This window comes from Primulina tabacum, chromosome 13 (assembly GCF_025594145.1).
Source record: "Primulina tabacum isolate GXHZ01 chromosome 13, ASM2559414v2, whole genome shotgun sequence".
Lineage (NCBI taxonomy): Eukaryota > Viridiplantae > Streptophyta > Magnoliopsida > Lamiales > Gesneriaceae > Primulina > Primulina tabacum.
The window spans coordinates 19,943,627-19,957,041 of NC_134562.1; the positions used below are offsets into that span (position 1 = coordinate 19,943,627).

General features: G+C 38.1%; 1 protein-coding gene across 1 annotated transcript; it reads left to right on the forward strand.

The window, feature by feature from the left end:
- Positions 1-9,949: 9,949 nt before the first annotated feature.
- On the forward strand, positions 9,950-10,474 carry LOC142521899 (uncharacterized). Its single transcript, XM_075625072.1, has one exon. It carries the CDS (start codon positions 9,950-9,952, stop codon positions 10,472-10,474), a length of 525 nt encoding a protein of 174 aa, XP_075481187.1.
- The last annotated feature ends 2,941 nt before the right edge of the window (positions 10,475-13,415 follow it).

Consider the following 13,415-nt stretch of genomic DNA (forward strand, 5'->3'; position numbering starts at 1 on the left):
TTGCATGAATTAAATACGGTGTGCATGTTTACACATTTAAAATATACTTTTCTACATGGATGCATAAAACTGTATTTATAAAGGTTATTCGAGATGCGATCGAGGAATGGAGACCGATGGCTGAATAAGGGAAAATATTTTTATTAAATAATTGTTTTAATTATTTAAAATAAGGTTGATGCTTGAATGATTTATTTTGAGTGACTAAATGATTAATTGTATAAGTTTGCTTGGTTTCATAATTTAAAATATTTTCAGACGAATATCGGTAGTTGGCCGGAACGGAGGACCGGAGATGATTAAGATGTTAAAGATTTGAAAGATAAATTTTTATTTTTAGTTAAGAAAATAATTATTTTTAATAATTTAAGAATTATGAAATTTTTAAGGTCAAATTTTAATTAAATGGTGGAAGCAAGGGAATTTTTTATTTCATAAGGGATTTTTTGAAAATAGGTATTTTTAAATCTCTTAATTTGAGGCCTAATGATTTTATTAATCTTAATGGGTCTAATTTATTATTTAAAAAGCTAGTCTTAATTAAGCCATTTAATTAAGTGATTAAAGAAGCATTTTATTAATTCTTTAATAATAATAATAATAATAATAATAATAAAACAAAGACTCCTAGACACACGCACCCACACCTACACGCACACACACATTCCCGTAACTCTTGTAGTGGAGGGCCGAAACACATCTCTCTTGGGCAAGGAAAGTTTTGATTTTTTTATCCATTCGTTCTTCGAATTTAGTCATCGTTCTTCCTTCCAACAAAGATCACCCGACCCCGTACATCCCAAGGTGGATTTTTGGTGGGGTTTTGACAAGAGAAAAGGGTAGAAAAAAATAGAAATTGTCCTCCGTTTGTCGCCGACTGTCACCGCTACAGTGTTTGTATTTCGAGCGTTTTAAACGCAAAGGCACGCCTTAATCTTCTTTTTTCTCATCTATCACACCATATTATATGTTTGATGCATGTTTGCATGAAAAATATGAAATAATACCTTGTGTTTTTGTTTTTATGGCTTATTATGCATAAAACTAGAGTTTTCTTTTTTAAAAACTCTTCATAATGATGCACAAAGAGGCTGCCATGGTAGGGGTACTTGAAGGGATATTTTTCCATATTTTTAAGGGTCCCTAGGTGTACGTCTAAAAGCTGAAAAATTTAGGGTAAGAGGATGAAAGAAAATTGTGTTTCTATGGGCTAGGGTTTGCGTTTTTCATCCTAGGCAAGGGAGGTTGCTAGCTGCTGTTTGGGAGGTGTTCAAGGGTCCTAAGGGAGGCTATTCATGGTCCTAGATGGGCGGTGGAAGGGCTGGACATGGGGCACATAGGCTGCACGTCGTTTTTGGGGCGTATAGTGCATGAAGGGGAGCGGCTTAGGGATGGAGGTTCTAGGCATTGTACGCTCTTTCTAGTATGGTACCTAGGGTGTGGTCTAGGTACAAGGATGGTTGGTTAGGGTCTGGACGTGATGGTTATGGCCTAGGCTTGAAGGAAACCATGGAAGGATAGATTAGGGTTTTCCAAAAATGAGCAGAATTTTCCAGCAAGGTTTTAGGCTTGTTCAAGGGTTATAATTTGCTTGATTTGGGCTTAATATGTGTTATTTAGGTGTTACTAAGCTTTCGTTCAAGTTTGGTAAATTTTGGTTAAGTTTCGAGTCCATATGAGTCAAAACCGGGTTATACGTCTAAGTTTAAAAACGAATCGAGGAACCTACCGAAATGCTAAGTGTTAAGCCTAAGGAATATTTATGGGAAATTTTTAAGGTTATATGTTAAGTTTGGAATGATTTGGGATGTCATTTCGAGGTCTAAGGATAAATATGAAAAATTATTTTTCTAGGGGTAAAACAGTCATTTTACACCTGAAAATAGTAAACGTCATGGCAGTGATCTGAATGCTGTTTTATATGTTAAAATATTTATTTTAAGTGTTTATGGATTTTTATGATAGAATGTTGACGCTAAAAGATATATTGCATGCTTGGTTTTAAAAGAAAAATGATTATACATGCATGAATTTTATAAAGTGATGGAAATATGAAATGTTGAAGGAAGTGAAGTAATTTTGACTAATACAAATATAATGATATGTTAATACGTAAGGTCAAGGCTCAGTTGACAGGTGAGAGTGTCGTTGTTGTCCCTGCCGTCTAGTAATGTGGTTACATGTAGATGGAGCCATCGTCTCAATACGAATACGAATACGAAAGTCGCAATTAACGATATGAATTCAGCAAAAATCAATACGTATATGAATATGATGAATACGAATATGTTTATGCTGAATATGAATAATTTTACTACGATATGAAAATGATTATGAACAATGTTTATGTTTAAGTTTATACATGATCATGAAAATGTTATTTTACGTAAAAGTATTTTCACTGTTGCATGTGATTTGTATATGTATTATTTGTTATCAAGAGTATGGTGTGTTGAGTCTTTAAGCTCATTAGTTGTGATCGATGCAGGTGATTATGATAATAATGATAATGGAGGTCTTGATGGTTGATATGACTAGACTGAAGGTTCACATAACCCGAAGACCAGCGCTAGTTTTTCGCACTAGACTTATGATTATGAATTATGATTTTTAGGATTATGTTAAAGAGTTTCACGACTTTTATTTATGCTTTTGAGAGGTTTTTGAGAGGTTTAGTATTGTCTTTATTTTCAAATATTGCTTTTAGATTTGGTAAAAATGTTAGATAATTTTACGTTTAACTATTTCCTTTTATTTTCAAATTTAATTAGTAGATTTATTTTTAAATTGATGTCAAAAATATGTATATATATATATATATATGCATGTTCGGCCTATCTTCATGTGAGGTTTTCAAAAAAACATTCTAATACTTTTTAAGGAAACGAGTAGTGGACATTTCATTTATAATATTTAAGATCGAAATAATAGCAAGTGCACGATTCAAGTAATAATATAGTGTACGAGAGTACGAATATCATTCCCACAGAGACCGTTTTACACAAGTATTATTTTCAACTATTCAACCTTTAGCAACGATAATTGGATTGATAGTTAACTACTGAAATGGCGCAACTAATAACTAACTACAATATTCAAAAATTAAATGATTGATTTAAAATGATTAATTAAAATTCAATTACAAACGAATTTGTTGGGAATTATGGTTCACCTACCCCTCCCTAAGTTAACCAATTAACCTCAACAATTATTTAAGATTTTGACAGGATTTCCTACACAATTGAACACGCCATCCCGAGCTGTGCCAAACTAATTCCACTCAGTGAAGTAATTGAATATCTTTAGTTATTTATAAAAGCTGAATTTCATTACAGTCTATGAAATCCCATAGCTTTCGACCCTTAAGACTATAATTATCAACATGTACCCAATTTCATATTTCTATGTAAATTGTAAATCCACGGACTATGCTACCCTGTTCCTAGCACAAGTTATTTTCTCGAACTCACTCACGATATGAGATTATTATTTAATTTAGCTAAGCTTTAATAACGCAATGAACATAATAGCATACTCAAACATAAAACAAACGTCGAATATTAATGCATTAAACCAAAGATTTGGGGTAGGATCCCCTCAATCCCAACAAATATAAAAGTTTAGCTAAAATAAGCAAAAAAATGTTTAAACAATAAATTATAAATTAAAAATATTAGATTTGAAGAGAAACGCGAAGAACGATGCTTGGAATCTCGATAATCTTCAACTCCAAGCTCCTCTCTTCTCCAAAAATTTGCTCCAAGCTTTTTTCTCTTTTTCTAAACTCCTTGGCTGCTGAATGATCTCGGAATTTCGTCCATCAACCCTTCCATAGCAGTAATGGGCTCCAAAATAACGAAACAAATGAATCTTTCCAAAAAATCAAATGCGCCCGGGCGCACATAAGTTTATGTCATGCCCCGAGACCGAGACGTCGGTGACATCTGACGTTGTTAATCAAATAACTATAAGCCTCGTAGCAAATAGCCAAATACCAGTCTATTTCATAAAATTTCATTGTCTTTACATGAAAGGAAAAATACAGAGGTTGCGGAAGCGAAAAGTACAAACATTACTAAGAAAGACAAAGGGACACTAATGGGCTTGAACATCCAGAACTTGAATTCATTTTTTCTAATTCTTTACCAGCCCCAGAACTGCTCCTGCTCCTTATGTTCTGCATGTTCTTCATTCTCATCTAGAGAGGGACGTAAGGGGGGTGAGAATTTTTAGAAACACTCAGCAAGCAGGGCCGATCGCATACTAGAAAACATTTGATACATAATACTTTTTGTTGGAAACTGAATTCGGAAGTTTGACAAACTGAACATTTAATAGATTGAACTAACTGATCAAGAAAACTGATAGAAACTGATCTAAAATACGCAAACTATGGGTTGCCCATAACTGAAGATTAGTACGCAGATTTTCAAAGACAACTGAATTAGCCAACTGAACTACGCAGACAACTGACTGATCAGTTGGAACTGATCAGTTACTACAATCAGTTGTGAGCTTATAAGCTACATCCTATCAGCTGATCTTTCAGCTTGAAAGACTATGAAGTCATTGCAAAAAAATCACAAATATTTTGTGATAATACAAGCACGATTGCAATTACATACAATCAAGTTCTTCACTCTAGGACCAAGCATTTCGATGTCAGGCATCACTTTATTAGAGATCATGCTCTGAAGAAAGTAATAAGGCTGGAATACATAACAGCTTAACAACAAGTAGCTGACATCTTCACCAAACCATTACCAGAGACTAAGATTTCTCATTTTCGCAATATTCTTGGTTTAATTGATCTATCTTAAATATATCTATTTCAATACTGATATGTCAGTTATTGCTAATTATTATTCAGTTAATAATCTGTTAGTTAGTCAATTGCTAGTTAATTATCTGTTAGTTAGTCAATTGCTAGTTAGTCAATTGTCAGTTAAGTCAATTGATATCAGTTAGTATGGAGAAAAGAAACAGTAATGAATCAAAACATCAATTTCCTGGATAAAATCTTTCACATAATACACGATTCAGTTCCTTTTCTGCTTGCATGTAATTTATTCTCCTATATGACATAAGTCATCTTCAATGAAAAAATTAAAATCAACTTGGTACTTTGTCTCTTTGTATAGCAAAATTTTTGGTTTTAACATCATTCCCTCCTTGTTTAAATTTTGTCTTCGAAACTTGAATTAGCTTGGTCTTTAAAAAGGTATGGGTGATTTCTGCGCATTCTTTCTTCAAGTTCCCAAGTAGCTTCACTTTCGGTATGATTAGACCATTGTATTTTCACGTACGGGATGGTGCGGTGACGTAGCACTTGTTCTTTGGTGTCCACTATACGGATATGGACTTCTTCATATTTCAATTCTTCATTCAGGTTGCCGTCGAGTAGCAGTAGTGCAACCTCGAGAATATGACTCAAGTAAGGAATGTATCGTGGAAGACGTTATGGATTCTTGACATGTCAAGCATCAAGGCTAGCCGATAAGCTAAGGTTCCGATTTTTTCCAGAATTTCGAAGGGTCCAACGTATCTTAGGTTCAATTTTTCCGATTTGCTGAAGCGGACCACTCCCTTCATTGGTGAAACCTTGACATAGGTCTTCTCTCCGACTTCAAACTCCAATGGCCTTCTCTTCAAGTCAGCCTAGCTCTTTTGTCGGTCCTGAGCTGCTTTGAGTTTCTCCCTAATGATAGCTACCTTCTCAACCGTGATCTGTACTAGTTCAGTCCCATTGATGGCTTTCTCCCCGACTTTGTCCCAATACAGGGGTGATCTACATTTTCTTCCATAAAGTGCTTCATAAGGGGGCCATCTCTATGCTACTGTGGTAGCTATTATTGTATGCGAACTCTATTAGAGGTAGATGTTCAATTCCTTCTTTTGTTTATCTCATTATCGCTAGATAGACTTCTTAGCCATACTCCATGGCATTCTATAAAAAGGGCACCAGACTTGCCCTCCAATGGATCTTCATTAAGGGATTTAGATTGTACTCATTCCAATTACCAGACTCGTAGAGCCAGGTATTGTTATTTATTGTCACTACCTCCCCGTGTCAGGATTGGGTAATTTTCGCGCCTGCTGCCTTCCTTGGATGTGGTAGCCATTTCTCAGGCTTCCTCTCCGGAATCGAACCCTAATTCTTCGTCACCCGTCACCACCATAGTAGGCCATTATCCTACCATCGAAAGTTGATAGGGCAGAAATTTGAATGATGCGTCGCCGGCACGAGTGGCATTCTTACCTCGACTATCTAACATTGCATGATTCTTGTCCAATCAATCAATTCCCATAGTACACTGAATGAAATCGGCACTGAATATATACATATTCATACCTATTTTATTCTATCTTAAAATTATCATGATTACTATCTCAAAACTTAAAACCAATATAGAATCTTATAACATAACTCCTTATCAGCCTATTGACTTAAGTCCCAATGATGATAACCTAGTTAAATTTCTTTCAACCTTGCACGGAAGAAATTAATTCCTCCAACAATTCTTCTTTTACTAAATTTTTCCTTAATCAAGACTATGAGCCTAACATGCTTTAATACAAACAAGTTTTGTTGGATGGATTTCTCCTCAAATCTCCCTCTCTTTTTTTTGTACTATAAGAAGATTCAGAACTTATTATGTATGCTATGTTTCCTCAATGCCCATTAATATCTTGCTTTATTTCATAAAGAAATTACCTAAAAATAATAAAAATTTCTTAATAGATATTATTTCTTACCTTCATAAGATATTACAAAATCCTACATACTTAAATTTATCGCTTAGCATTCCAAATTTAATGTACATACCGTTAATTATTGACACAAAAACTAACTTCTACAGATGAATATCAAAGCTAATATAATTCTTATTTCATATTTTCATAAATAATTTATTATCACCGGGTCAAACATTTCATCTTAAGTCAGAAGCTTATCTTCGATAGGTAAATTCCCAAAAATATAAGTGTAAGGTCCAGGAATTTAATTCACGTAACCTGAATGAATATAATCTAGAAGTTTTATTTAAATTGTGCATTTAATTATATTTATGCATTTTAAGCATAATTATTGCATGATAGAATTTATTTCATGAAATTTTAAAAGTTATTGCATTAGGGTTTCTTGATGTATTTCGCGTCTGAACGAGGAACGGAAAACGGAGAATTATCAGGAAAATGTTTTTATTTCATGATTAATTTTTATTAATTAATTTAAGGTGTTTTAAGTGTGTTTTGCAAAAATGGTATTTATTGGGTATTTTTTAACCCGCGAGATTTTATTTTTATCCGGTACGCAAATTTTATCGAATCGGGGGACTTTTTGAGGATTCGGCTACTATTTTCAAAAACTTTCCAACACAAAATATTTTTCGGGAGTGTGTTTGGATTTAACGGGCCTAATTTTAAGCTTATTGGACTCAAAACTCTTTTAATTTCTTTTTATTTAAAATTAGGGCCCATAGCTAAATTGGTATATATTTATTTAATCACCTAATTAACCCTAAACCTAAACTCCCCTCTCCACAGCCCACACCCCTCCATTCAGAAACTTTTCTCTCAGTTTCCAGCCACCCACATCTGAAGGTTCCCTCGGCCTTAGCAAATTCTTGCAAGAATTATTCTCCCGACGTTCGACCTCCGATCCTCTCGCGCAAATACATCAAAGGCACGCATGTATTCTCTTTTATGTGTCATTCACGCCATATTTATGTTATATGTGTGTTGAACAACGTATGAAATCTCGATCCATTACCCAACATGAAGATCAAACGTTTTTGGGTTGCTTTTCTTTCATTTTTCTAACAACTACTCGCGCTTCTTGTGTGCTGTGCAAGGGGTTGTTGTTTTGTTGATGTTAAGGGACTATGCAGGAGAGCATGTTGAGGTCTTGAGGTTGTTGTAAGGTTGGGTGTGTTAGGGAGAGGGTCGAGAAGAGTAGGGGCAAAAGGGGTTCCTCGTTTTCTTGTAGGAATCGGGTGAGAGGTCAAGCCAGCAATGCAAGGACCTATCTGAGCCTTAGACCACACCCTGGTGGGTTTCAGACAAGGCTTGGAAGGGTTCAACATGTGATGGAACCATCTTTTGGTGCAGTGGATCGAGAAGGTAGGAATTAGGCTTCGGGTTAGACGTTTTGGTAAGACTAGCGGTTGTGGTGAGTTTATGCATGCATGGGAGGTTAGCCGTGGGTTCAGCATGTCCAGGGGAAACCTAGGGTAGTCTAGCTGTGTTCGGGTAGGGACTGAGTCCATTGGGTGAATGCTAGGAGCAAAACAAAGGGGGGTTCGTGAACTAGGGTCTCGAGTCGTGCATGTTCTGAAATTCCAGCAGCTTGTAGGGTAGATCTGATAGGTTTAAGTGACGAATTTAGGTGGTTTCAGGGCCTTTTAAGTTTTTATTAGGTGTGGAAAAAAGTTGGGAAAAGTTTGGTTAAGTTTCGAGTCGATTCAGGTTAAAACCGGGAACTCGGTCCAAGTTTTAAAACGAATCGGTTAAGTTATGAAATGGGCTCTAGTTTACGTCTATAAATTCTTTTAAATATGTTGTGGGACATTTTAAGGAGTTTGGTAAGCTTCGGGTCATTTTTAGAGGTCCAATGGTAAAACGGTAATTTTGGCTTTCCAAGGGCAAAATGGTCATTTTGCACCCGGGGTGAGATTTTGGCCCTTGCAGCGCCCTGAGCACAATATTATCATGCTTTTAAATGTTTATGTATCATGGTCATCATTTTTATGGAATTACGATAAATACGTTGCATGCTTGGTTTAAAGGAAAAATTATGTATATGAATGCTTTTATTTAAGTAGTGAACATGATGACATGTTTTGAAGGATGAGAGTTGGTTGTGACTAATACGATGCCACGATGATGTGAGGACACGAAAGGTTGAGGCTCAGTGCACGGGTAATGCTGTCGATGATGCCTCCGCCACCGGGTACCTCGGTTACACGTAGATGGATCCATCGAATGACATGATAATATGAAAGTCACAACCGACGAACGTAATTCAAATTAAGAAAATGAACACGTATATATTGATACGATGATATATGCTATGATTATTATCATGTTTTAACAGGTCACGATTATGCATATGATTTTACTGCAGACATGAAATGTATGTTGATTACGATATTTTTCACTTCTTCACTTTACATATATGTATTTGTTATCACGGTACAGGTGTGTTGAGTCTTTAGACTCACTAGGCATGTGTGATACAGGTGATCATGATTTTGAGGGGACTGGAGGTGCTGAACTGTGAGCAGACGGACCTGGTGGGCGACATGACCCGAGGACTTCATGATTTTCCGCACATTCAGGATTTTATGTTATTGAGAGGATATGAGCATTTTTACGCTGTTTTATTTTACTATTTGATGTTATGATTTTTACTCGTTTTTACTCCACTATATTTTTATTGGTAATTATTTATGATTATTTTTAAATGATATTTTTAGTAGGACTGAATGCATGAAATTTATTTAAATGATTAATTTCAAAATGCGAGCTTTACAAATAAAAAATATATTTCTGCAATTTTAAAACAGTAGACGTTACAGTTGGTATCAGAGCAAGGGTCCTGTATAAGGGTAGTGCCCCCGCCAGCTTCTGCCGCTCAGTCTTCAAGCCTCAAGTCTGTATGCTTTTATGATTTAAATGTTTTAAATGATTTATTGTTATCACATGCAAGTTACCGTGATTGACGCTTTACGATGATTTACTGCTTTTATGATTTAAGGATTTACTGTTTTAAAAACTAGATGAATTGCATGAGGGGTTATGTTTATAAATTGTACAGTATTCAGATGTGCCTCCCAGACTTTCTCCCAGTACCGAGAGACGGGATGAGATTCTTGGAGGTAGCAGAGGACCACCACCACCACCACCAGGAGACCTAGCAACCCGAGTATTAGAGGGGATAGCTAGATCGATGGAGCAGGCCCAGCAGGCTCCCCGACCACAGACTGATATCTATGAGCAGTTTAGACGGCTCGACCTGAAGGAGTTCGGGGGTACCATTTACCCTTTCTTCGCAGAAGGATGGGTTAGATCGCTGGAGCTACACTTTGACTACTTACAGATTGGAGATGGCAACCGGGTCAAGTGCGGCGTTTATATGCTGAGGGATGATGCGTCCCTATGGTGGGAGGGAGCAGCCCATGCAGTAGACTTCAAAGAGATGTTTTATGGCAAGTTCTTCCCAGCTGATGTCAGGGGTCCGCCTGACGAGGAGTTTGTGAGTCTTCGCCAGGGGGACTCGTCTGTTGTGGAGTTTATCCGCAAGTTTGACCGGGGCTGTCACCTCGTGCCTCTTATTGCCAGGGATGCAAGACAAAAGCTGCGGCACTTTATAGATGGACTGAGACCTACCCTTTGCCGGGATGTGATGTTGAAGAGACCGGCGAGCTACGATGAGGCCACTTCTTGTGCCTTCCAGGCGGAGCAGGCGCTCTGAGACATAGATTTTGAGATGCAGCGGAAGCGGCACCAGACTCAGTCCAGTTCTCAGCCGCAGAAGAACCAGTACTCGGGGCCACCGAGACCGCAGGCGCAGCAGAAGCCCCAGGGACAGCATAGGGGGCCAAGACAGCAGCGGCCACCTCAGGCACCAGGGGCTCCTAGGACAGAGGGAGGACCACCATGCAAGCACTACAACAAATATCACTATGGCAAATGCATGTGGGGCACTTACAAATGCTTTGTATGCAAACAGTAGGGGCGCAAAGCTGCAGATTTCCCTTAGAACAAGGGTCCCACTATCAGCAGGGCATATGTGATGCATTCCTAGGAGGCTGAGGCTGAGGCGCAGCCAGATTCTACTCTGATCACCGGTAACCTCTACACTTAATTTGTTTTATGTTTACCGTTTTGATTGCACTGGATGATTTGATTATTATGAGAACTGAATTATGGGATTGAAAACCTATAAGAATTAGGATGCATGTTCTACCTAGTTGAGATTTATAATTTAATTGTTTTGTGGGAAGATATTATGGCTTAATTGTAATAACGATTAATTTGGGGACTGAATTGATAAAAATCGATATTTTTTGGACTATATTCGAAACTTCTGTAATTTTGGGGATTTATTGGTGACATTTTCGAAATTTAATCAATTTTTGGGATTTGGATTCGAAAATGAGAATAAGGTCATGTTGTAATTTTCGAATAATGGAAGGACTAAAGTTCATTTTTCGAACTTTAAAGGGCTAAATTGAAATTTTATATTTTTCTAAGGGTCAATTTGGAATTTTGGGAAACAATGTTTGGGTTAATGCAGTGAATTTTTCGAGGATTTTGGATTAACTTCCGATAAGAAATTTCTTAAGTTCGACTCTATTAGATTTGATGATATGTTTTATCGCATGAAGGATATATATTTCAGGTGTAGCCACGCATGCACTGCTAGATTCAGGGGCTACACACTCGTTTATATCTGAATCTTTCGTGAAGCGACTAGGAATCATACCTGCAGCGATAGATTTTGGTTTCAAAGTTTCGATCTCATCCGGGGATCAGATGTTCACTTCCCAGGTAATGAAGAGATATGAGCTTTGATTACAGAAGTATACCGTGCACGCAGATTTGATAGAGTTACCGTTGTCGGAGTTCGACATCATCTTGGGCATGGACTGGCTATCTTCTCATGGAGTAGTCATAGATTTTTTTACAGAGATTAGTGTCTGTCAGACCGCCCAGTGGGAAGCCATTTGTTTTTTAGGCAGCCAGACATCGGCATATGCCGCAGGTCATTTCATACATGTGTGCGAGGAAGCTTATGAGGGGAGGCTGCAAGACGTTCTTAGCCAGCATCATGTCAGTGACAGACACAGTCAGTCAGAGGCTGGAGGACGTGAATGTAGTCAGTGAGTTCTCCTGTGCGTTCCCTAACGATGTTTCAGGAATTCCACCAGACAGAGAGGTTGACTTCTCTATTGAGCTTATGCCAGGCACAGTGCCGATATCTAAAGCACCCTACCGGTTAGAGCCTGCGGAGATGAAGGAGCTCAAAGATCATATTCAGGATCTCTTAGATAAGGGTTTCATTCGCCCTAGTTTTTTTCTTTGGGCGCACCAGTTCGTTTTGTCAAAATGTAGGATAACAGCATGCGACTTTGCATCGATTACAGAGAGCTTAACAGAGTCACAGTTAAGAATAAGTATATTTTGCCGAGGATCGAGGATTTTTTGATCAGCTTCAGGGAGCATCAGTGTTCTCCAAGATAGACCTTCAATCCGGTTATCATCAGCTGAAGGTGAGAGAGTCTGATGTGCATAAGACAGCCTTCCGAACACGATACGGGCACTATGAGTTTTTGGTGATTCTTTTTGGTCTAACGAACGCGCCAGCGATTTTCATGGACCTCATGAATCACGTGTTTCAGCCGTTTTTGGATCAGTTCGTCATAGTTTTCTTTGACGATATCCTGATCTATTCGAAGAGCAGGGAGGAACACAGTCAGCATCTGAGGATAGTGTTACAGACTCTACAGGACAGATGACTGTATGCCAAGTTCAAAAAATGTGAGTTCTTGCTTGATAGGGTGGCATTCTTGGGCCATATTGTATCGCAGGATGGCATAGAAGTCGACCCCAGCAAAGTGGAGGCAGTCAGAGATTGGCCAGTTCCTAAGAGCGTGACAAAGATCCGTAGTTTCTTGGGATTGGCAGGCTAATACAGAAAGTTCATCCAGGGCTTCTCTTCTATTGCGGTGCCTATGACCGCCTTGACAAAGAAGAACGCCAAGTTTATCGGGGGATCTGAGTGTCAAGAGAGTTTTGACAGACTGAAGCAAGCCTTGACCACAGCACCAGTGCTAGCTATTCCATCAGGGAAAAGGGAGTTTGTGGTTTATACAGATACATTGAAGCTTGGTTTGGGCGTAGTTCTGATGCAGCAGGACAGAGCGATAGCCTACGCATCCAGACAACTGAAGGTCCATGAGAAGAACTATCCGACTCATGACCTCGAGCTAGCAGCAGTGGTATTTGCCCTGAAGATCTGGAAACACTATCTGTATGGGGAGAAGTGCAGGATTTTTACAGATCATAAGAGCCTGAAGTACTTCTTCACACAAAAAGAATTGAATATGCGACAAAGGAGATGACTTGAGCTGGTTAAGGATTATGATTGCGACATTAGCTATCATCTCAGTAAGGCTAATGTGGTTGCAGACGCTCTGAGCAGGAGGCACGCAGTGATTGCTCATCTGTCAGTGCAGAGACCGCTACAGGCTGAGATTCAGATATTTGAGCTTGCAGTTTATGTCAGGGGTGAGGCCTCGAATCTTGCTACTCTGACAGTATAGCCGACTCTTAGAGACAGAATCCGTACAGGACATACTTGTGACGAGCAGTTACAGAACTGGAGACAGTGGGACGAGGCTAAGGGCCAG